Below are 26,911 nucleotides of genomic sequence, written 5' to 3'. Positions count from 1 at the left end.
CCTCTTAAAAACGGGTCGTTCGTGGTGTACCAGGATCAGGTATCCCACCTTATCTTTACTACGACTATTTAGGTTATTCACTTAAGGTTATGATCCATTGTTATCTTTACTGCTTAAGTTCACTAGATAACAAGGGTTTTTGTTTATTGGCATCCCCTTTGAGGTTAAAATCCAGATTAACTCAACATTATTTTTTTTCTCTACATGTGTATCTTTCAAACACGTACTTCCAGGAGATTAGGACTATCCCACGCACTAGAAGACATTCAGGTTTTTAATGTCAGTTGGCACCGACATCAAGATAGTGTATTGAAGTCCTTTAATGTCAGGTTGCCTTTAATGTCGGTTTTAAACCGACATTAAAGGGCTCATACACACAATTACATAGCCTTTATGTTCGGTTTTGGGGCGGGGGGGGGCCAACCGGGACATTGAAGGTCTTTAATGTCGGTTTGAACCGCATTTGAACGGTCTTTCTGTCAGTTGCAACCGATATAAGGTCTTTTCTGTCGGTTGTTACGAATTAAGCCTGTTTTTTTAATTCTTAACCGACTTGAGCTCGATCTGTCGTTTTTTTAAATTCCATTGCCGATTCATTTTTTTGGTATAGTAAAACACTTTATAATGTCTCGTGTTGGGCAGGAAATGTCCGTCTTGTTTTTATATTAAAGTATAAAAAAAATTTGCATGCAAAGTCCATCAATTTGTTCTATCACCTTATTGAATTTATCCACCAAAATTTGCCAACAATACCGAACTAGCTTTCATGAATTCACGCTTACACCAGCCGATCATTTCTCTTCATTCACTAATATAATTAGTACTAATTCCTGTTACAAGATCAAATCCATGATACAGCTTCCTATAAAGATTCATGTCTTCCACCTATGAATTTTATCCACCAAAAAGATCCAATACCGACAGCTTTCATAGAATACTTACACCAAGCCATCATTTCTCTCATTCACAAATATCATATTAGTACTAATTCCATTCACAAAGATCATGGTTAGATAAATTTACATTCATTCTAAGCTAGCATGTACATTCTATTGAGACAAAAAATAAGAATTACATCCTTACACAAATCAGTCAACAAAACTTGTCCATTGGGTCCGAATTACGTTGATCTCTCCTTGCGTATATGCATCTTTTGTATTGAACTACAAAAATTTTTTTTAAAAAAAAAAGATAAATTCAACATAAGTTTTAGTCCATTTATTAAATTAAAGCTAGTACTATATAAAAAATAAATAATTTACATACTAGACTAGTAATGGGAGTAGTAGGATTAAGCACTATTTCATGTATATACTTTTACACATAGTACCCGCATCTTACAGAATCTAATTGACAAGGGCATTGCATATAAAGAAGTTGAAAACAATTGTTAAATTATTATAAAGAAATCGAATGAACATAAATTGTTAAAAAATAATACAAATTTACCTTTACAGTTTCTATTTTTCAGTCACAAACAATTAAAAAAACATAAAAGCATAAAAAGATTAAAAGAAAATTGTGACATGGCACCATGTTGTTGGGCCATTGGGCTGGACTGAAAAGAAAAAGACAAGGGAATAAAAAGGCATCAAGTATTAGACTTCTTAGTTCTGACTGCAAAATGCACAATTTATTACACTTCACAACACAGCCTAGAAAAAGATGTGACAAAATTTACAAGACCCTCCTGCATTAATGCCAACAGAAGCCAAGTTCATCCAATTTCATGTATATGGAGCAATAGTTCTGATCCAGTCCAGAATACTATTTCTTCAAAATCAATTCATTCTCATGCAACCAAATATTACTATTTATTATTATTCCAACAAATGTTTAATTCTAAATATCCAGTCGAACAAGCAAACTCAAAGGCTAAAAACGTACTTCACTAACAATCCAAAGTCTGCACTCTTTAATTTCAAGCGAATTAATCATAGAGAAAACGAGATAGTGAAACCAATATCCAATTAGTTCACACATCTATTAAGCAAAATAAAAGAGGCATACCAATTAGGAGCTACATTGATAACTACTGCATAATACATCACCTCATTTTCCATGTTTTATGAAAAGGAAAAAGAAAAAGAAACTTTCATCTTTCTTACTTGTTTGGCTCTTTCAATCTCTAGAAGCTCACACCTGATAATGACTCACAAAAACCAAACAAAGATTTAGAGTATGCTGAATTCAAACCTCAATATCATCAGAGTTCTCCATCATTTAGCAAAAGGAATCAAAATTATCCTACTAGTTTTGAACCATCTTATCTATAAAAACCATTAACATAATAGAATTAAGCCAATACAAACTCAAATAAATAAAACCAAGGCTTCCCAATGAGGTGGAGGAGAATCCAATTCTCAACATACCACCAGCTTGACACTGAAAAAGTTTATGGAGAGAGAGAGAGAATTGGATGTCAATTTATGGCTTTGATTTGGTGGTTTGCAGAACATCCCAATAGGAGAGGATTAAACCAGAAAGTAAACTTAAAAACAACATGAAATGAGAGAAGAAGAAGTACAAACAAGAAACAATTACAACTTAGAAGTAAAAGTTTGAACATGTCTCAATGATCAGAGGGCTTAATCTTTAAGTTTGGGAGATGTCATTTCCTCAAGTGGGCAAGCTAAAAATGACTTCAATTATCAACCCTAACCATCCAACAATCTCACACTCTCTCTACTAAAACTATTGGATTTTATTCAATCAAGCATTATCACAAACAACAATTGATAAGTCAAATTAATGTCATTAACATAATCTATAGAAATTGCGAATTTAGATAAGAAAAAGTAAAATATACATCATCTGTTGAGTAATTAACACTCCTAATAAAATTTCCCCTTCCCCTTTGGTTCTATCCTTGAAAAACTATAGCAACCAAAATCAAATGAACAAAATGTCATCAACATAATAAACTCATTTTACAAGCTAAACCATGAATTCAAAAGAAATTTGCTTACAAACATGTATATAATTTATATTGTATCGAAATTTTCACTTGCTGCTTTTATCATTTGAAATCAAAGATTATTCAGAATAACCCTGTAAATAGTTTTGTGAAAGAATATGTATGGAAAGGAAAAAAGAAATTAAACAGCAAAAATTAGGGGAATTAAAAAACTAATGAAAATCAACAAAAACATCAAAATTCCAACATTGCTCAAACTTAACTCATTCAACGTCGGAGACTACGAGGTATACAATACTCATTCACGTCGACGACATAAGAAAAAAAATTTGACAAATAATTTCTCTTCTTCATCATGTTAATTTATACTTAGGCTTGCATGGCATTCCAACTTAATTAAACGCCACTTGGCATACTTATCTTCCAATTGACATCTATAAGACTACCACCCGGCTTACTTACCAGTTAATTAAGCTGAAATTCTCAGCTTAACTTCACTGCATGACCTTGCGACCACTTAAGCTTTTTCTTGGTTAATGCATACTTCTACCTGTCGTCACATCCTCTGAGTTTCACCTTCAACGCATGATCCTTTGCCACCTCGTTTATCAACCTAGCCCTCAACATTGACATACGAGGTTGGTCGCATACTTCCCTCATACCGCATTGTTGTACTTAGTCATAAGGTCTCGTTCTTGGACCTCTGGCCGTATAGTTCAACAAAGCTGGCCGCATGGCGCCTCATAACTCCAACGCATGGAGTCCTCTACTTTACCAAGCATTAACTTCCTTATACTTCACCCAAGAGCTCAACATTCCACACTTAGCATATTTTCTTGTCCTTTTTTTCAGCTTGTCGTTATTTAAACTTCTCAAACTCTCTATGCGTTGACTGCGCTTACAACTCGAGCACATATACTCTTAACACTGAAAAAAATTTTCTTCTCTTAACATTACAAATACCCCATTCATTAAATATACTTAGTTTACTTTCACATTAATGTTAATACACATCTTTAACATATAATCAAGAAAATTTAAACTTAATTAATTAGTAAAACAAGTTGAAGAGTTTATATTATAACTTTTAAATGATAGAATGTTAATCATACATTCAATTTAGTTTATTATTGAAATTCTAGAAAGAAAGGTAGACCTAAAACAAAGTAATAATAATAATAAAACCGTATTTGATAACGAATCGACTTTTAGTTATTTGATTGTAAAAAATATGTTTGCTTTCTCCCTATTTTTATATATGATTTTCGTATTTCTTAAAAACATATTTAAATTTTTAGCAAAATTTTAGAAATCAACCAGCTTTTAAAAAGCTTGTTTTTTTATTTTTTTTTGTTAATTTATATTTTTGGTTCGAATTTTGGAGATGTTTTTTAGGCAAAACAAAATAAAACACTTTTTATAATTTAAAAAGAAAAAACCAAAAACCTCACCCTCATCAATAGAGCCAAGGAAGTATTCGATTTTTTTATGACTATATATTATGACCAAGTTTTACTATATTGATTAAACTTATTAATTCTTAGTTGTATGATTAAGATACAGATATGTAATAATTATATTCTAAAAAAAGATAATGAAATAATTATAAATATATGTTTATCTTTTATCCTTACTAATTACTTTATTTGATGGTGGGATGCGTAAGAATCTTTTTTTGACCAATTTGTCCTTCTTATAGTTCAAAAATTCCAAAATAATCCCATCAATAGGATAGCTTTGTTTATATTTTCTTAAAAAGTTTTTCTTTCATCTTCATACAACAACTTTGATTTATGCATTATGCTACAAGTACCTATAGAATCTTATTTTTGTCGTTTTTTTTTTTTTTTTTTTGCCTTTTCTAAAACAATATTTTTTATAGACAATTTTTTTTTTCTTTTTTACCCAAATCGAATCAAAGTCCAAACTCAACATAATATTTTAAATGGAATTGAATTACATTAATTGTAAAAATCGAAAATTTTGGCTCAGTTTATCAATTACTTCAATGTACACTCCCAAATATTTGTTTACACACTTTTATATGATAATTGTATAAAATTGGAAAACTTCAATTGGTTCCAAGATTTTAAATTTTCAATTGGATTTTTAGGGCTTAGTTAAATATCATAAATATGTATATATTTTTTAATTGTTACCACATTTCACATTCAATCCAAAATCCAAAGGTTGTTAGTTTGTTTACTTAAATTATAGGACTAGTTGCATAGATAGCAACTAAGTCCAAAATATTAGTAAATATAGTTTAAGAATAAAAATGTTACATATATGGCACAAAATTAGGGTTAGATATTTGAAAAGACCAAAAAGTTCAATCTTTAAGCCTATAGCTGATTTTTATCTTCTTCACCGTCCCAACTTTAATCCAACCCCATAAATTATCGGCAAAAGAAACATCTCTCTCTTCCTTCATCGTGGTAATCAGTGATAGTTTCTATCATTGATAACATGCTATCAGGGATCTCATTGACATCATGTTATCAATGATAGCTTCTATCACTAATAATATGCTATCAGTATCTTATATTGATATCATGGTATTAGTGATAACTTCTATCATTAATAACATGTTATCTGTGTAGCTTCTTGTTGGGGTTGATGCCCAAAAGTCTCATGTCCTGTAGTTTGTAAACAGTTTTATACGAACGCTTGTAATTTATAATATATTATATTTGCTTCACTTCTTGACTTTGCACATTTAGATGTTTTATTTGCTTTACCACAAACCAATAAACTTAATATCCCTGGTTATCTTTATGTAACTTAAGCATTTATGTAGTGACATACAAGTGGATCATGTCTTAAGCCAGAAATCAAGTCGATTGACATCTCTGGCTAGACATCACCATGTTGTTCCTTCTGAGTTCTGCACTCTGCTTTCTGCTTATCTTTGTTAAATAAATTGTGGAATAATGAAAGTGATAACCAAAATGGTCTGTAGTATATGGATATAGGAGGGAAACCTTATCCTGATAACACTACGGACGCGGCCCGCTTTGTGGAATAGTTACAAGTGTTGTGACTTGTCACAGATGGTCTGATCCTGATCATTCGTGTAGGGGACATGCGAGCGGGGGCGTCCTATACCAAGAGTTTGTATAAGACCTGACCACGAAATGCTAACGTCTCCCCATATAACTCCGTTCATGACAGAGACTTCACTTCACTAGGATGACCATAGGTAACATGACCTCAATCTTAAGTGAGTTGGGAACTCTTGCCATTGAGGGTGGTCCTTTGATTTGCATGGGTGCGAATGACCAGAGCGCCGACTCAAACCTATCACTTCGAGAATTCGTCTGATTTAGGAGCTGGAACTCAGTTTCACAAGATGAAGTTCACTCCTTCCTCGAAGTAGGGTAAGTAGATAGATTGCTCCCTTAAGGGCTGATCCTGGGGCTTGAACAATGTGGCGCCACATACCTTCTCATGACCTGAGAGGTGTTCACACATAGTAGAACTATGTTGTAGTGTTCATTAGAGGGATCAGTGATACTTAAGGAGTAAGATGTAACTACAGGGGCAAAACGGTAAATTAGTCCAGCTGTACTTACGAGCATTTGTAAAGGGTCATCGTACTGATGATTGGTTATATCCAGTGGACATAGAAATATATATATGGTAAGAAGAGTTTAGTTGTCGGTCTTTAAGTGGAATACCTTGCAGTTAATGGATGGTGGATATTGTGGCTAAAGAGTTTAGTCAATTATTGATGTACCGTTGGAGCTTCGAGCCATAGGTCCATAAGGTCCCCTTGGTAGCTTGGATACAAGTTGAGAATCAGTTTTTGGGTCAGTTTGAAATGTTCAAATTGACAAGAGGAAGTTTGATTATATATAATATAATTGAACTAGTTAATTATATATGATATAATTAACTTTATGTATGAGATATTTTAATTTGGAAGAAATTGGATATAAATATGATTCATATCTAGTGAAGGAAAAATACTATGTTTAATATATGATATTTAACCATAGGTTATGAATATAATGTGATTATATTTCTTATCTATTAATTGAACAATTATGGGATAATTGGTCGGTGTCTCTTCTGTTTTTGTAACGGATGAGTAAGATGAAGAATCGCTTTGAGACACTTAAATAGCTCACGGTGTGTTAAGCATTGAATGTGCAGACATAGTATTGAAGGGTGTCATCGCTTAGTAAAATCAAAGCCTATACGATAGTGCTGAACGATCACTTACCTATACCATAGTGCCTGTCTCTTATACACATCTAGATGTGTATAAGAGACAGGTTTAATGCTTACACTCGCGCGCGTTATTTACTAAACGATCGCTTACCTTTTACTAAACGATCGTTTAGCATCCGAATTTTTCTAAACGTTCGTATAGATGATCGCTTAGCTTTTCCTATACGATCGTATAGACGATCGCTTAACTTTTCCTATACGATTGTATATTTCACCTAAATGATCAAGCATTTTGTCTATATGACAGATGAGCCTTTCTCCCACTTGCTTGATCCTTGTATATGATCTCCCTTCCTCTTCCTCTTTACCAAATCTGAACAAAGCCACCCTTTGGATTCTCACTCCAAGAATACTGAAGGCTCCAAGTAGTGGTATCGTCCCCGTTTCCTTTTGTTCATGTGGAGATTGTTCGAGGTAGATGATTGGGAGTGACTGAACGATAGCTTGCCATTCCAGCGAAAGCGAGATTTGCTGTGAAGAAAAGTCTTCAACTAGTATGATCTCTCGGTCTCTTATTTATTATTCCTTTAAGCATGTCAGTAATTTAGCGTTGTGAATGCACATCTGTATGTTTGAATGTATATGTGAAAATTCTGTCATAATGAATTGGAAAAATCTGCTTCCGCTCATAGGTACTCTTAAATAAGAGTTCCTTCACTTCTATCATTGCTAGTATGCTATCAATGGTATTATTAATAATATTGCTTGAAAACTTCCTTCATCTAATTATGTTTAGTTTTGAGATAATTTATTTTAAGTTACGAGTTCAATAATCTTATAAATACAATCTTCTAGAGTTCATCATACTTTGAGGATAAGCTTATTGCAGACATAGTATACTTCTCCTAAGTTCTAGCACTTATAGTAAGGGAAGAAATATTGCAGATAGAGCACAAACGTAAGCCCATATAGACTAAAAAGCCCAAAGTCCACAACCTATAACCAACCTAAAATGAAATCCAAACAAAACCAATCAACGGCCAAATCTCTTCTTCAACTTTCACTCCAAAACTCCACTTTTTAGAAATTATCGGAAACGAAATGTCTCCACCTTCTTTCATCATACTAACAACTATTAGTGATCACTTTTATCACCCATAACATACAATTAGTGATTTCACTAATATCATGCTATTAGTGATAGAATGATGGCATCTCATGTTGCACGTTCTTTCTCTCTCTCACACTCATACCATAACTGCGACCATCATCTTCTTCAACTTCCCTCTCTCATGGTGAATGATGACCCTTTTCGAATACCCATGAACAAATTTGAGACCCATGTCGACGCCCACGCCCATCTTCTTACTCATGATTTTGCTTTTTAGTATCTATATTACAAAGTATGCCTTTTTCAGTCGGTTGTTTTTTAACTTCGGCGGCGGCGGGGGATATAACAACAGTAGACACTCTAGAGTTTCTAGACAATTTGGATTAGAAGTCTTTCCATTGCCATCGATGATTACTTCTAGTGCCTTTCAAGAGTTGGGTTGGCCGTTCACGACAATAAGATCATATTTCATTAGGGAAAATAGGAGGAAAGTAAGAGATAGAAGGAGGATGGTTGAGAGAGAAGTAAAAGAAGCCCAAGATGTTGCATATGGAAGAAGAAGACGACTACAAATGAGGGCAAATTTGGAAAAGAAATGGTGACTAGTCAACTTGTGCCACATATGCAATATTTTTATCCTTGTGCTATATTTACTAATCTTAACCCTAATATTGCTATCCATTACAATTTTTTTTTTAATCGAAATAAAAATATAAGACGAAAAAACCAAAGTTAAACTAAATTTAAACTATAGAGAATCAAAATCAAATGAAATTTATAATTGGAATAAATGATGAATAAATAATTTTTATACTTATGTCATGCATATCTATTCCATTTGTATGGGTAAATAGATGAAAGATTTTTTAAAATAGAAAAATAAGAGAAGTTATTTATACAAAAGAGTTAAATTTTAATTTTATTTGATAGAGGTTAATAGAAGTTTATCAGTGTCTATTAGTGACAAAAATTGATAGAAATCTATCACTGATAAGATAGACGCTGAAAGAAGTCTATCAATGTCTATCAGTATTTTTTAAATTATTTCTGTAAATAGTTTGACATTTTTTCTATCAGTGAAAATTTTTCAAATTTTTATTTTATTTTATTTTTTGAGATAAACGGATGAAGTTTATATTTCGTAGGTGTTTCTTTCAATTTCTTTCATACTATCCATAAAGTTTTATTATGTTTTACTAATTTTCAATACCCCTCATAGATGATTATTGTTAAAATTGGTTTTTAATAAAATTATATAACATGATATAATATTTAGTAAATTGATAGAAATTTTGAGTGGAAAAAAAAATCTACAAGACATGTTTCGAAGTTCTAATTCATCTTCTAAATTAATAATAATATAAAAAAATAAATATTATCTTAAGTTCTTCATCAACTTTCCTTAAAAAAGATTCATCATCAACTAATTTCAACATCTATCATTAGAAGAATAAAGTAAAAATGTTAAACGATAATGGACCGAATTGATTTTTTAAAAAAATAATAAATGAGGGATGAAAATTTGAATGACCGACCTTAAAGAAATGAATAGATATTGTCTCTAAGATAATGACACTAGGGACTCGAGAGATCAACGTTTTAATACTAAATTTGAAAAGAACCCAAATAATATGATAGATTAAAAGGAAAAAATATCTTTTCTATCAGTGATTTTAATTTGTTTCTGATTGATCTCTAAGTTTCAAAATGTTATATTTTTAGTTTTTGGTTTAATTTTAATTTAGTACCTAAATTTTGAATATTACAAATTTACCATAGAGAGCATAAGTTTTTTCAATTTAGACTCTAAATTTAAAGATTTACACATTTAACATGTATATTTTTACTAAATTTTCACTTTTAATATTTAGTGTTAACGTTTATTAATTAGTTTAACATAACTAACAAAATCAAGATGTTAACGTAAAAGACCAAAGTGAGTATTTAGTGAAAAATTGATGTTAAAAGTGCAAATCTTGAGATCTAGAAATTAAATTGAAACAAAGTTCAAATCTCAAAAATAGAATTATAACACTTTGAAACCTAAAAACTAAATTGAAATCAAACTCAAACTTTAAACACTTTGAAATCTCGGAAGCAAATAAAAAACTATGCTCAAAACTCAAAAACCAATCTAAGGACAAAAAGGGTATTTTACTCCACATTAAATCAAATATTTAATATTCTTTCTTTATATGCAAAACCCTTTTCTTTTCTTTCTTTTTTTTTTTTCTTTTTTTTCCCCTAATTTTCTAGTTTAAGCAATTTATTAAAGCCACTAGGTCCAAAAAATCAAACGTGTCACTTCTCTATTAGCTCTTACAAAAGTGGGCCCACATTGTACACACACAGCATAGTTTTTTGACCCTCCATTTCTCTCTCCCTGCTCGCGCACACACAGCGCCGGGTTTCGACTTGCAAGGTTTCTTTGCCAGAAAATCGATGGTAATTGAATTAAGGGTCTGCTGAAATTTCCATGGAAAACTCTCTTACAGCCATGGCCGAGTCAAACGAACAAGATGGAGCTCAATCCTTCAATGAAAGCTCTCCAGCAAGGAGAGCTGGTCTCTTCTATAAGCTGGTGGTGCCGTCTATTCTTCAAGACAAGAAGCTGGTAATCAGTCATTGGTCATACCGCCCGTGTTTCGTTTTGTTTCTGTGTGAATTTTGCTTTGATTTTTTTTATGGGAAGAGGAAAATAAACGGAACCTAGAATCGGTTCTGGGGAAGAGAATGTAGAATGTAGACTGATTTTCATTTCTTTGCTTACTCGAGATAAGTGATCAATCGTGTCTTAGCTTCCTTTTTCTTGTTTGCTTTGATGGGGTATGATGGAATGGTTAAATTTTGATAGATGGTGAAGAAATTGAGAGAAAATGTTTCTGTGATTAGATTTTAAGCTGATTTTAGAATGGAATTTTTTGTGGTAATTCGGTTAGATTTTTTTTTTTTTTTTTTTTTTTTTTTTTTTTTTGTGAAGATCAGAGGGACGAGAGACCTAAAGCTAAATTCTTTTGCTGTATAGAGAGTGTGTGGAAGTGGTAGAGAGGAACGAATTGGAAGGTGATGAATGAGCATCAATGGCGAAGAACAGGATTTGGGTCGTGAATAATTGGGTCTTATCTTTTGCAGCTTGAGTTTATTGGCGTTGATTGATCTTTACTTTTCTAATTGGCCTTGAATGATCAACTTTTTTCTATCTCTATCTATACTGCGAGGACCCCTGTTTTCGCTTTAGGCTAATAATTTGTGTGGGCGATTCATTTAACTGATTTGATCAGGCAGTGAACATCAGTTAAAAGCTAAACCGCTGGAGGATAGTGTTCGACTGTTTTCTTTTTTCCTCCTTTTCATTTTTGCCCTTGGAAATTCCATTAACGGGGTTGAAATTTGAATTTCTGCTGTTCAAAGAATTTTGGAGACTTGTGTATTACAGTGCTTACTGTTGAGTTGGCTTGTTTCAGAAGGGGTGAGAAAACGATGATCTATTATTGCTTTTTGTAACCGTTCACTAGTTTGATAATGGTATTAAAACTTTTGTTAAGTCATGATAGTTACTTTCAATAGAAATCCCACAGATTGGGATATTTTCTCTGTAGTATTGTTTGTTTAACAGATTAATTTTATGTGTCTACAGAAAATACCAAATAAGTTTGCTAAGAAGTTTGGAGATGATCTTTCTGATCTTGTTACTCTAGTTGTTCCCAATGGTTATCGATGGGTTCTGGAATTAAAAAGACATGGCCGTAGTTTGTGGTTTGAAGATGGTTGGCATGATTTTGTCAAACATCATTGCATTCAAGTTGGACAGCTCTTGGTCTTCAGATTTGAGGGAAATTCTGTTTTCAACTTTTACATGTTCAACCTAACTGCTACTCCAAATGGTCCATGCGATCCTTCAAATGAACAAAACGATGGTGAACAATGTCCAGTTACGCTCGGAAAAGAAGCTGAATACAAGAAATTAGTTGAAATATTTGGAACCAGTTCTCCAGCACCCTCTCCACGCCCTTCGGTCAAGAACACTTTTTGTGAGTTTCCAGACCAGCAGAAATTCAATGGAAGTTGCAATGGGACTAGCATTAAGAACTTTATGCATTGGTTTGACACAGAGAACCTGCATCCTCTAAAGGATTTTGATAATCCACTCAAGGATTTAGATAAGTTGCGTTTGCAACTACTAAATTCAAATCGAGATATTGGTATACAATTCGACGGGGACGAGCTCGCAAAAGCTAGAGAGAATCTTGACTTTCAATTTTCTGATGAAAGAGAGGAAGGAGCCAGGAAAAAGAAGTTGAAAGTTGAACCAAGTAAGTTCTACAAATGCACACAGTTTAACTAATTTGCAGATTCTCAGAAATAAATTGGTTCTTAATATCAAAATTCAATGTAGTTGACTACTACAATGACAATGAGCCAATAGTCGAAAAAAAATGTGGAAACATCCCACATAAAATTAGTAGGATGGCTTTTGGAGTTGAGGAGTTCAAGTTTGGTAATCCTTTTTGCTGGATTGTTATGAGACAATCCTATGTACGAAGAGGGTTCCATCTGGTAAGTTTTTTTAGCTCTACACTCCATTATGTGATTCTCAACTGTATTCTGAAGTAGATAGTACAAATGAACTCTATTTCGTTGTTGACAGCACATACCATCCAAATTTGCTGAAAAGTATCTAAAAGGAGTGTCGGGCGAGATCACACTTCAGGTCTCGAGTGGGAAGCAATGGCGTGTCCGATGCATTCGTGAAGGTCCTGGCACCAAGCTAACCAGGGGATGGGCTGACTTCGTCGTGGATAATGACTTGAAAGAAGAAGACGTTTGTGTCTTTGAACTGATTGACATAAAAGATATTGTGCTCAAAGTTACAGTATTCCGAGTCCATGACAATCCAACAAAAACTTGAACCCGAGGTAATCTTTTTGCTGAATTTGACGTGTATTATGTAATGTTTTCAAGGTTGACTGCTCTTTTTTCTTGCATGCTTCATTAGATTTTAAATATGAGCACAATTTTTTTAATGTTTACATATACTAGGAAATTGTTGAAATTTTGAAAACAAAAGAGAATACTATTCCTCAGAATGTCACCCAAATGGCTAATTAACTATATTACATTATTTTGGAGATTACTGTGATCTGTGCCATTGTTGATTATGCCCCTTGTCCCTTGAGGAGATGAAGTAAATGGATTCTGGAATTACATGTAGATTCAAAATCTGAGTCTGGCTACCTTCAATATTTAGCTCTAATCTTCATTATGAAAATTAAAGGCTGTTTGTTATGTTCCTGTTTCTTGTTTTTTTGTTTTCTCGAAGAAAGAATATGAAAAATGTATTTGATAGTTGATTTTCATTTAGTAACCATTTTATTACTTTTTTTATTATTATCTCAAACTTTAAAATCAAAAGTTTTACTTCGAAATTATTTTTCTAAACATAAAGTATTCTATTTCACGGTAAAAAAACACAAAATATTTAAGGTCTCTTTTGGTAACTATTTGGTTTTTAGCTTTTAGTTTTTAAAAATTAGGCTATGAACACCCCTTCCATCTCTTAATTCCTATTTATTATCTACTTTTTTCCAACGTTTTCAAAAACCAAGCCAAATTTTGAAAAGCACAAATTGCATAAACCACCCATAAAGTATGGTCGTAGTTGCAAATTTACAATTATACCCTCAAAATTTCAATTGAAAAATTGGACCCTCACACTTTTACAAGTGTTAAAAATGAATCCTCAAACTTATAATAGTTGTAGAAATTGGATAACCAAATGATAAAACTTGACCCTCAAAGTTGTACGATTGTTATAATTTCTATGATTATTTAAGTTTGAGGGTCCACTTTTAACACTTGTATACATTTGAGGGCTCAAGTTTTATAATTCAAAGTTTGAGAGTGTGATTGCAACTGCTACATACTTCGGGGTTGGTTTTTGCAATTTTCCCTTTTGAAAACTAAAAAACAATAGTTTTTAAAATCTTGTTTTTATTTTTGAAATTTGGCTTAGAATCCAACTCGTGTTTAAGAAAGATGCAAACCATATAAGAGGAAATAAGCATAATTTTCAAAAACCAAATGTTTATTAAATGGACGTTAAACTTATCACATCATATTTAATTTTTCAAATGCATTGCATTTTGCTCAAGTGAAAAAAAAAAAAGATAAACAATGCCCATTTATGTTTTTGTACAATCAGAAACAACAAACAAGAAACCATAAGTTCTTAGTTCCAAATTTTGATAACAATTCTTTAAAATGAGAAATGAGAAACATAAACGAAAGAAACCTTTTGAGAGAGTACATGTGAACATTCTGTTCTGTAGAAATCATAGTCTCTTTTGTCTTCTGTCTTTTGTTTTTTCATCAATCACACACCTGACAATCTCATATCTTGCATTCTACTATCTGCATTTTTACAGGAAATCATGGAAAAACCTGGAACATCCAGTGGATTATTATGCAAATATGTTGGAATTTTTCTCCAAAAACAGATGACAACGAGATCTTGATTCACACAACACCCTGTTGTTGCAGATTATCCTTGTAACCTTGTCAATGTCCACTTTTCGTCTTTATCATTTACAGCTTTTTTCTCCAAAGCAGGAAGTTGAAGAGTGGTTGAACTTTGAAACTCCAGTGCTTTAACCTCCATCTGTAAATTCTTCCCTGAATGCAAAATTTAAAAAGTTGGTTTTCTTTTCTCTGTAATGTATTGTCATGAACTCTGAAAACTGACTGTTCTTTTCCAAAGAAATGGATACCACCAATTGAAGAATGAACCTGTTCAATTCCATCTGTAAATGACTTGTGTCATCGGGAAACAATTCAGATCGGAGGGGTGGATCTTAGTGGTCGGAGTAGTTTCCCGATATCGAGTTATGACTGTTCTGACCTAAGAAGCACAAACACTTTAGTTTGGTTAGCTGTTTCATGCTAGACACCTTGACACTATAACACTTATTAGACGCGTTTCAAATACTTGTTACTACTATAAGTCAACAATGTTTGTGACACTAATTGAATCCTTGTTTACTATGTGATACATAATAATGTAGGACAAAAGTAATAAAATTTGATAGCAAACAAACTCTTTTTTTAGCATATAAATGAATAAATTTACTGACTATGAATTTCCTTTCAGAGTAAAAATTATATATATTTTAAACAAGTGAATGTTGTAATAAATTTGTCATCATCGTGTATGGTTGGCAATGGGGCGGAGGAGCTCTTCATCCCCACCTCCATCTAACTATTTGAGGGTGGGAATTTTCCAGGGATCAAATTTTTTATTAGCTATTTCTTTTTGTACATTAAATTTAATTTCAATTCTACTTTTTCTATATAAATTACATTTTCTTAGTGAAAAAAAGAATTTTTATACGTACAAATGCATACAATTTAAAATGAAAACAAAACACGAACAATAAAAATTCGTAAAGTTACAACAATTCATTTTTTCATAAAGAGAAATGAAAGAAAATTTGAGGTTTTTTTAATGACCATTGTTTTAATTAATATTATATATATATATATATTAAAAAGTATTGGAAAATTAAACAAGTTAGGATATGGATAGGGATATTCTCTCCTCCTTGTCCCGTCCTCGACCAGAACCTGTTTTGTGGTACCCATGGAAAAATTTGCCAAATCTTTTGTTTTGTTAGTGTCTTAAAATATAAATAAAATGATGTGACATCGTATCTATGTTGTATTTGTGATTCTTTGACTGAGTGTTTTGTGCCAAATAGTTGGTTTAAACTCGAAATGTAGTGTTAAATAATATTTGTTATGTATTAACTTAGGATTGTATTGTTGCCAATAAATGGAAGAAATGAAATGAGTATCTTAGTATGCATTGTTGCCAGGAGAAAAGAAATATAACAACCAAAAAAGATAAAACAGAAAGAAAAAAACCCCAAAAAAAAACCAAAAAACGCCGTTGCCGGGGATCGAACCCGGGTCACCCGCGTGACAGGCGGGAATACTCACCACTATACTACAACGACCTGTTATATTTATTCTACATAAATTTTATCCGAAATTATAAGTTAAATTTTTAATTATCGTCTTCTTAATTAATTACAAAATATATGGAAAGATTTATTTATGCTTTTGGTAATCATTTAGTATATTGTTCTTGCTTTTCAAAATTAAGCATATTTTATCCACATTTCTTATCATGATTTGCATCTTTATTAAGTACAATGTTTGAATTCTTAGTCAAATTCCAAAAACAAAAACAACTTTTTGAAAGCTACTTTATTTTGGCTTGATTTTTCAAACCATTGGTAAAAAGTAGACAACAAAAGAAAAAATTTGGAGGTGGAAGTAGTGTCCATAGACTTAATTTTCAAAAAAAAAAAAAAAAAGAATAGTTATCAAACAGACCTTAAGTTTTAATCCGGGAAAATTGCGAAAACCATCCTTAAAATATAGTGATAGTTGCAATTATATCATTAAACTTTCAATAGTAACAATGGCACCCCTAACTTCTAAAAGTGTTAAAGTTGGACCCTCAAACTTACAATAATTGTAAAAATTAAACCCACAAATGATAAAGATTGAACCCTTAAACACTTATTACAATTTATATAATTATGTAAGTTTAAGGGTTCAATTTTAACATTTGGATAAGGTCGGGGGCTCAATTTTTAAACCGTTTAAAGATATAATTGTAACTATTATCATATTTTAAGAGTGGTTTTTGTAATTTTTCATTTTAATAATTAATTAACACAATTTAATGATGATAGTGTGTCATAATGAGCCTAGCATACTATGGGATCAAAGATTCAAATTTTTATATTCCTACTTGTTGAAAAATGTATGATAATGTGTATAGATGACTTGCATTTTGATTTTCAAAAAAGGAAAAAATGAAAGAAAAGGGAAAAAAAAAAAAGAAAAAATATTGCATGTAGAAATTGGTTAGGAAGTACAAATCAGGATTAAGTGCAAGGTGTGATTTAAAAATTGTTAAAATCACTTTTGTCATGGTTAAAATCATTTCAAAATAAGTTTTATTAATTACTAAAAATAATTTAATATTTGATCATAAACTATTAAATGCAATTTTTATATCATCAAAATTGATCTTGAATAATTAAAATCATGTTACAGAGTAATTTTGAAAATGACAAAAGTGATTTAAATTATTTTAGAATCACACAAAAATATGCTTAGTTCAGCTAACTTAATTTGTACTATCAACTTCGATGTTGGAAATTTGATTCTCCACCACGTATTTTGCATTAAAGTATCTAAATGTAGAATAAAGCAATATTTTGTTTCTTTAAAAATATGAAGAAATTTTTTTACGAGTTTTCTTGGCGTCCAAATATTGTAGAGTCAAGTAGGTTGTTCTGTAAAAATAGTCGAAATCTGTGTAAGCTGACTGACACATTGACAGATATTAAAAAAAAACAAAGAAAAAACCTTTGGACAACTTGTTTGTCAACATAATTTTTAAAGATGTTAAAAAAAGACCATTATATTTTCATCTGGACGATTTCTGTGGGTTGGTCAATTATATGTTACACTGTGTATATTATTACAATAAATGTAAAGGTAAAATTTTAAAATTTTAACGTTAACGAAATATATAAATATTATCTTACTCATTGAACCTCAGGTTAACCATCCATACGGAAAAAAAACAAAACAAAACAAAACAAAAATTTGATCAAATATATAATATAATTTATATTTAAATGTAATTTTATTTTATTTTTTTTCTTACCGTAAGTTGAGTTTCATGACCTGACTAATTAAGTTTACAATTAAGGAATTCTCACCTATTGGCTCAAATCTGATCAAACTACTTGAGAACCTTGCTAAACATGGGCAGTGATCAAATTATTTGGAATAGGTATCAAAATTATATGAATAGGTATACTTAGCATAGTACTCCAAGAGCCTCAAACCACCTGTTGAGGGAATTAGAAATATAAGAGGAAAATAGAGTAAATATTGAGAAACAAAACGTAAACGATTAGGTAGAGGTACGAATCGTTCTTTTTAAAGAGATCAAGCCCTCTGTTGTATGTATTAAATTTAAACCACTAGTGCAATAGATATTCTCGGGCTTGTCCCCTCTAAAATTCAACAACCCAACAAAAACATTGTGCAGCTCAAACCACTTTGTATTGAAAAGGTGTTGGGATTGTGGAGATAAAACTCCATGGATAGGCACACAATGATGGAAAATAAACAAAAAAAAAATACAACACAATACAGAGTGTAATTTTTTTCAATGTTTCTCTTATTTTATATTAAGTTACCGAGTTGTGGTACTGGATTTAGTTCACATTTGGCTATTTGGGGAGAGATTTGTAGTTCAAGTTTTGGAACTTTGCAATCTTCATCATAGTAGAACATGCAGTTGCAGAAGACTAGACATAGTCCCGAATTTGGGGTGAACCAGTATATTTTTGGTGTCGATTTTGTTTTCTCTTCTCTTAATTATTTGCTATTTTATAATTGTTAACCTTTTTTTGCTCTAACTTGCGAACGTGAGAATTTTAGATCTGATTTTGTTTCTCCATTTATTTATATTTTAGATAAATTCTCAACCAGTAGTATCAGAGCATTTTGGTTTAGGAGTTATGGTATTATCAGAGCCAAGAGGTTTCAAGAGAATCATGAAATTTGATGGAAAATTTTTTGGGTATTGGAAGATGTAGGTTAATGATTTCTTAACTTATAAGAAATTGCATAAGGCATTAAATGAGAGACCGAAAGAGATTTCAGATGAAGATTGGGAGAACCTGAACGAAGAAGCTGTTGCAATCATCAGATGTGTTTGTTAATGAATGTTGCTAGTCTTTTCGCCGATGAGACTAATGCAGTAAAGTTGATGGAAGCGCTTATAAATAGGTATAAGAAACCATCTGACAATAATAAGGCTTATCTTCTTAAGAAGTATTTCAATATGCAAATGGTTGAGGATGCTTATGTAAATTCCTATATTAATGAGGTTACAATTTTATTAATCAGTTAAAATCTATTAAAATATAATTTACTGATGAGGTGTATGCTATTCAATTATTAATGTCTTTACCTGATAGTTAATTCAATTGGGAATAACACTTTAAAGTTTTCAGGGATTTATGATTTAGCTATATCTAAAGAAATTTGTTGGAAAGACAGTAGTAAAGAATCTACTGTAGGTTAGCTTTAGTGGTGACTAAAGGTAAAGACAGGGTGGACTCTGAAAATGATGGGTCGAGTAGCAGTAATAAAAAGTGGAAGATCAGGAATAAGAAGATAGAGTATTTTTACCATCACAAGAAAGGTCACTTCAAAGATCAGAGTAGGAAACTAGAAAAGGATTAAAAAAACATAAGGTAAATTTGGTTGATACTGAAGAAGTAATGATAAATCTGGTTGAAACTGATGAAGAAATAATTAGTGATGTCTATGCCTGTGTTGAGAGTTACACACAAAGTAGTAGTCACTCATCTGAACGGACAATTATAATGCAGCTTCAGCACGCATAACTTCAAATAGGAGTCTATTCACATCAGAACATCAGAACATCGTGGTTTAGTGAGAATGAGGAATGGTAGAGTTGTTGGGATTAATGCCCTAAAGTCTCGTGTCCTGTAGTTTGTAAACAGTATGTACGAACACTTGTGTTGTTAATATATGATATTTACTTCACATCTTGTATTTTGTTCGGTTAATTGTTTTATTTGCTTTACCACAAACCAATAAACATAAAATCCTTGGTTATCTGTATGTGACTTAAGTATGTATGTGGTGACATACAGGTGGATCATGTCTTGAGTGATAACCAAAATGGTCTGTAGTATATGGATAAAGGAGGGAAACCTTATCCTGGTAACGCTACGGATGCGACCCGCTTTGTGGAATGGTCACAAGTGTTGTGACTTGTTACAGATGGTATGATCCTCATCATTCGTGTTGGGGACATGTGAGCGGGGGCGTCCTATACAAAAAGTTTGTATAAGACCCGACCACGAAGTGTTAACGTCTCATTATATAACACCGTTCATGACAGAGACTTCACTTCACTAGGATGACAATAGGTAACATGACCTCAATGCTGAGTGAGTTAAGAACTCCTACCATTGAGGGCGGTCATTTGATTTGTATGGGTGCGAGTGGCCATTCAAATCTACCATTTTGGAGATTCGTCTGATTTGGGAGCTGGAACCTCAGCTACACAAGATGGAATTCACTCCTTCCCCATGGAAGGGGTAAGTAGATAGATGGCTCCCTTAAGGGCTGATTCTGAGGCTTGAACGATGTGGCGCCACATACCTTCTCTTGGCCCGAGAGGTGTTCACACATAGTTGGACTATGTTGTATTGTTCATTAGAGGAATCAGTGGTACTTAAGGAGTGAGATGTAACTATAGAAGCAAAATGGTAAATTGGCCCAGTTGTACTTACGAGCATCTGTGAAGGGTCATCGTACTCATAATGGGTTATATCCAATGGACACAGAAATAAATCTGTGGTAAGAAGAGTTCATTTGTTGGTCTTTAGTGGAATCACTGACAGTTAATGGATGATGGATCTCATGGCTAAAGAGTTTAGTCAGCTATTCACATACCGTTAGAGCTTCGAGCCACAGGTCCATTAGGTCCCCTGGGTAGCTTGGATAAAGTCGAGAACCAGTGTTTTGGTTAATTTAAAATGTTCAAATTGACAAGAGGAAGTTTAATTATATATGATATAATTGGCTAAATGTATGAGATACATTATTTTGAAGGAAATTAGATATAAATATGATTTATATCAAGTAGAGGATAAAATACTATAGTAGATATGTGATATCAAACTATAGGATATAAATATAATATGATATTTATAATTGATTGATTGATTAATTATATGATAATTAACCAATTCTTCCACATTCGGACGTGGGTAGTGAGCAATGTTGGTTATGGTAACCGGCGGGTTAAAAATGAAAAGAGTTTTCATTTTTCAGATCGTGCATTCATTTTTTTTATTACCAAAAAAGAATTCGTGAAACGATCGCCCAAGAGCCTATACAATAGTAGCTCTTCCGTTTAAACGATCGTCTACCTCACGATTTCTCTAAACGATCGTATACGTTTTTCCTAAACGATCGTTCAGATTTTCCTACACGATCGTGTAGCTCTTCTATACGATAATCACTTCTGCTATATGATAGCTCTGTATTATCTCCCACTTGCTTATCATCTACACGAATCGTTGTCCTCCGTCCTCTACCAAACTCACTGAAGCCCACTCTTTAGGTTTTCACTTCGAGAATACCTGGGGTTCATTAATGGTGGTGTCATCCCCACTGCAATGTTCGTGGTCGTGTTGATCGTGTTGTTGCAGTTGACGTTCTCGCCGGGTGTTGGTAGATCTGTTGGAGGGATCCGCTGCGTTGGGGTTTAGAAGTTCGAAGAGAGTCTTCAACTGGTATGGAACCCTTTCCCTGTTATTTATTTTGATCTGAGCATGCCGATAGTTAGATTTATGTGCATAACTGTATGTGTTGAATGTATATCTTTTGTATTTCGGTCACTGTGAAATCGGAGCAATCTGAGCACGGTCATGGAACTCTTAGTATGAGATCCTTCAAGAGTTTCCAAGATCGCTAGGATTGGGAACATTAATCTGAAGACGGCGTTTTGAGGAAAGTTAGTACTACGAGATGTCATGTTTATGCCTAGGATAAAATAAATTTCATTTTTATTGGCAAATCGGATGATAAGGGTTATAAGTGTGTGTTTGACAGTCGCCATTGTAAACTCATGTTGAGATCCCAAGAAGTGGCACTTGGTTACAAAAGTTTTACACTGTAAAGTGCCGATTTAGTGTTGTCAAAGGACCAAAGAGACGATAGATGCCAGTTAGAGCTGTAAATGACTGGTGTAGAGGTACAGTTGAGCCAGCAGCAAAGATAGCCAATTTCGACCAGTTAGATCAAGATCCACCAGTTCAAAAATAATTGGGAAGTTTGAGAGAGGAAATAGATGGCTATCACGAACCCCAGTTGTCAGATAGACGAATGGATTGATGAAGTCACCAAGGCAAGTAAGGACGTCAAAGTGGAAAAACCAAGAAGGTTGCTAAGGTCTAGGATAAAGTCTCTAGCTTGACAGTAGGTTTGAAGGAAAGAGTCAAACCATTTACAGAATGTACCTTTTGTTGGATTTTATGCCCTAAAACTCGTAGATAGTAAAGGCAAATAATTGACCATCATCTATAAAGAGCTATTGATGTTATTTCAATAAATGTTATTCATTGTGTTGAATTCTTTTTGTCTTAATAATCCTAAATCTAATGAACTAATATCCTAGGTTGTCCTATGATTCTTAAACTGTATGTGGAGATATAGAGGGATCAATATTCAAGATATAACCTAAATGGTCTATAATATAAGGATAAGGTTGAGTACCTTATCTTAGTGATACTATGGATACGATCCACTTTGTATTTGATACAAATGCAATGATCCAACACGTTCGTGTAGGTGACATGCGAGTAGAGGTATCCTATGCAATGAATTTATATAAGATCGGACCGCAAAATAGTAACCATTAAATGTAACATCGTTGACTAGTTAGGTTTCTATTTCAATAGGATGACCTAGGCAACTTAGTCTTAATCCTGAATTTGTTATGCTATTTACAAAGGATTGTGTTTTGATTTTCATGGGTGAGAGTGGCTAGTTCGCCGACTCAATAAGCCTACAATTTTGAGGACAAGACGGAGTGGGGAGTTGGGAACATAACAATACAAGATGGATTTCACTCCTTCCCGACTTTAGGGTAAGTAGATGAGTGTTCCCTTAAGTGGTGTTTCTGGAACTTGAACAAAGAGCCTTATCCTTTCATTGGCTCGAATGGGGTTTCTATTTAATGGTTGGACTATAAACAGGTTGTTCATTAGAGGAGTACTAGTAAAGATACAGAGGTAACCTATGGGTAAATTGGTAATTTGATCCAGCTGGTGTATAAACACTTGTAAAGGGCTAACTTATTGTTATTGGTCTATATCTATGGATACAAAAATATATCTGTAGTGAGAAGAGTGCAGTTGTGGTTCTTTAGTGGAGTGTACCCACAGTTAACGAATATTGATTAATGTGGTTAATGAATTTAACCAATTAATCTCACATCGTTGGAACTTCTGATTTGTAGGTCCACGAGGCCTCTTTCCTAGCTCGTAAAGAGAATTAAGACAATTGTTCAAATTCACTTAAGGAGATATTATAATGTATAATTATACATTATAATATAAAGTTTATATTTTAATTAAACTTTATAATATAAATTTAATTTTGGATATGATTCAAAATTAATTTAGGGACAACTAAATATTTGAAAGGATTCAAATATTAATTTAATATGAATTAGATTCATATTAAACTATAGATTAAAATTAATGTATATTTGATGCACATTAATGTTGGATTGTATGTCCTAAAACTCACAGTTTGTAAACATTAAACATATTCTATTTTGCAATAAAGATGTTATTGAGGTATATTAAGTAAAGTTGTTATTGAATATGTAAATTATAGTTGTTAAAGCCTAAATCTAATAAACTGACGAGCCCTTGGCTATATCATGAATACTTGAACTTTATGTGGAGACATAAAAATGGATCAAGTTCGAGTATATAGCTAAAACAGTCTATAAGTATAGGGATAGGGTTGGGTACCTTGTCCTGGAAATACTATGTATGTGACCCACTTTGTATTTAAGACAATTGATGTGATCCTGAATCACTCATGTAGAGACATGCAAGTGGAGGCATCCTATGTAAAAGATGCATGAGATCGGACGATGAAATAGTCACATTTATTTACAATGTCGTTTACGGTTAAAATTGACTGTTTCATTTCGGTGACCTAAGGTAACTCGATCTCAATCCTGAGCTAATTATGAACTCCTAGTTATTCGGGATTATCCTTTAATCTGCATGGGTGAGAGTGGCTCAACATCATCGCTCAATAAGTCTCCCATTTTAGGGGTAAGACCAGATAGATAGCTAGGGACATAGTCCTACAAGTTGGAACAACATGATGAAGAAGCCACAAAGAAAGGTGTTCCATTAAGTACTGACTCCTAGTCTTGAACAAGGGGCCCCACCCTCTCTATGACTGAGACGGATTTGGTTTATTAGTAAGACCATAAACCAATTGTTTATTAGTGGATCAGTGGAGACTTAAGGAGAAAAATGTATTATAAAGATAAAATGGTAATTTTGACCCAACTATAAATACGAACAACCTGTGAAGTATCAACTTACTGATCATGGTTAAATCAATGGACAGAAATATATCTCTAGTGAATAGAGTGCAACTATTAGGCTTTAGTGGAGTGTCCTAGTAGTTAACAAATGTTGGTTAATTCAGTTAAAAGAGTTTAGCCAATTAATCTCGGATCATTGGAGCTCATGACTTGTAGGTCCATTTGGTCCCCCTGCTAGCTCATATCGAAATAAACCTTAGAACAGTATGACGAGTGAGTTTAAAGTATTTATATTTGAATTAGGGAATAAACATTAAATATATGCGATATATTTAACGGCATATCATTCAATTGGGAATTGAATGATAAAGAGAGAGTTGAAGATATTTAAATAAGATTTAAATATCAAAACTATGAATAAGGATTCATCGAGATTAGTGTTAAATCTAATAATTGAATAATAAATTAAATTACTTAAATTGTTTAATGAATTATTTAATATAAATTTAATTTAAAATTAATTATTTGAATTAACTGGAATTAATCAAAGTTGGTCAAAGTCAAATGTTGATTTCACCAAGTTTTAAAGGTCAAAGTTCCAAGTTGACTTCACTAAGTAGGAAATTCCAAAATTAGTTTTAAATTAATTTTGAATTAAGATTGTATTTAATTAAAATTTGTCTAAAGTCAAATGTTGACTTTAAAATAATCAAAAGTCAAAATATTGACTTCACTTAGTGGAAAGATCCAACTTTTAGTGAATTAGTGAGTAATTCATTTTGTAAAGTGTTGATTCCACAAAATGCCACTTATCCCACTAAATTGAGTGCATTTTAAAGTGTAAAAATTTGGTTAACTCATGTAATTGCTCTATAAATAGGATACTTTGATAATGATTAAACTTCGGCCATTTAGTGATTTTCAAGTTAGTTGAAAAATAAATCCTTCTTGGCAACCTAGAGATTCTAAAAGAGTTTTAGAATTTAAGACCTCAACTTTCTCTCAATTTCAATTATAAATTCATCCCTAATTTAGTCACTCACCAGATCCCACTATCCTGTTCTAAGGCCAGAGAATAGTCAGGAAGACCTTCATGGTGGTTCACAGTCGGTTCATGAGAAGATTGAAGCAGAGTTGGTGGTCAATTTGGAGCTACAAAGATTGTAACTCAAACCCTAATTTCAAAGTTAATTGCATGCATGTTTTATCTTTCAAATTAATATAATTTAGAGTGCTTAAGATCCAAATTGTTTTCGCATGCACGTTGTTTATTCTTACAATTAAAACTATAGGTTATGAGAGAAACACAGTTGAATATAATTAGGTTACATTAAATATTTGATATTTAATTTGGTAATTAATTAATTGGAGAATTAATTAATTATTAATTTAATTTAATTTAATTAAGTGTATTAAAACTAAAGGTTATGTGAGAGATGTTTCATTTAAATATGATTTAAATGAAATAATTAATTAAATAAGATTTAATTAATTACTAAATTAAGTAAATTAGATTATTTGATATTAAAATAAAATTTAACTCCCATGTTAGGAGTTAACAGAAATATGGGATGGTTCCCATGTTTCTCTCTCTCCTTTGATCAAATACCTATAAAACGTCTGCAGGAGAGGATGTTGTTGCAAGTGTGATCTTCATAGAAGGGTTCTGCACACAATTCTCTCTAAAAAATTCTCTCATCCTTTCCCCAATTTTGAATTTTTGGTTCCCACAAAACACATACCTCAATTCTTAGAGAATAAAGAGGTATTCTATTGGTGGTATTCGTGAAATCCCAATTGGAGAATTGAATCATCATTCGGTTCTACAAAAGTAAGATTTCTTTCCCTTTTCTTTGTAAATTTTAAACCATGCTTAACCTAGGAATAATACAGTAGGCTGTATTTATTTTTGGGTCTCTGTAATTTTCTGAATTTCCCAGTGTACTAGTATTTCAGAATATCTAAATTAATTTCGGGTAATGGTCCTATTTTTTCTTCCATTGCATTAGGGTTTTCATCCTTACAATTGATATCAGAGTTATCTCGTAGAATTATTTTAGATTTCTGAAATTTACACTAGTTTTTTATGGGATTAATTGCATTGTGAATGTAATTTTGCGAACGAATATTTATGGTAGTTCATGACCATAGAATTTCATGCTTTTGATTCGATTAAATTGTAAAGGCCCTTGCATTTTTGGACATTTAATCGTGTAATTTGAGTCTCTATAAGTCCGTGTCTAGAATTAGGACTATAATCAATGAAGATCGAGACCATTTTTAGCCAAAAACAAAAAAACAATCAAAGAAACTGCCCAGAATCGTATTCTGGTGTCTCAACATTGCAACACTGCTCATGGCGTTGCAACACTACGACAACGCGATGCTAAGGTTGTGTTGTGCGCGATTCAGCTGTAATCCAGGGTAGTTCGGTCTGGTTCTGTTGGTTTGAAATAGTTTGGTTTGATTTTGCACCGGGTTGGCTCGATTCGTG

General features: G+C 32.5%; 1 protein-coding gene and 1 non-coding gene across 2 annotated transcripts; one reads left to right on the top strand and one right to left on the bottom strand.

Annotated features, from left to right (window-relative positions):
- The first annotated feature begins 10,581 nt into the window (after nt 1-10,581).
- LOC120089271 lies at nt 10,582-14,985 on the top strand. The gene is made up of 5 exons (XM_039046689.1): nt 10,582-10,818; nt 11,842-12,517; nt 12,601-12,761; nt 12,853-13,120; nt 14,630-14,985. Exons 1-4 carry the CDS (start codon nt 10,681-10,683, stop codon nt 13,111-13,113), a joined length of 1,236 nt encoding a protein of 411 aa, XP_038902617.1. The 5' UTR covers nt 10,582-10,680; the 3' UTR covers nt 13,114-13,120; nt 14,630-14,985.
- Nucleotides 14,986-16,144: 1,159 nt separating this feature from the next.
- On the bottom strand, nt 16,145-16,216 carry TRNAD-GUC. The gene has a single exon. It is a non-coding gene; the product is annotated as a tRNA-Asp (tRNA).
- Between the last annotated feature and the right edge of the window lie 10,695 nt (nt 16,217-26,911).

Source organism: Benincasa hispida, chromosome 10 (assembly GCF_009727055.1).
Source record: "Benincasa hispida cultivar B227 chromosome 10, ASM972705v1, whole genome shotgun sequence".
Taxonomy (NCBI): domain Eukaryota; kingdom Viridiplantae; phylum Streptophyta; class Magnoliopsida; order Cucurbitales; family Cucurbitaceae; genus Benincasa; species Benincasa hispida.
This window is presented reverse-complemented; position numbering and strand designations above follow the sequence as displayed.

Coding starts and splice junctions, on each gene's coding strand:
- LOC120089271 (XM_039046689.1), top strand. CDS start 10,681: ATGGAAAACTCTCTTACAGCCATGGCCGAGTCAAACGAACAAGATGGA. Junction 12,518..12,600: donor GAAGTTGAAAGTTGAACCAA/GTAAGTTCTACA, acceptor AATTCAATGTAG/TTGACTACTACAATGACAAT. Junction 12,762..12,852: donor TACGAAGAGGGTTCCATCTG/GTAAGTTTTTTT, acceptor CGTTGTTGACAG/CACATACCATCCAAATTTGC.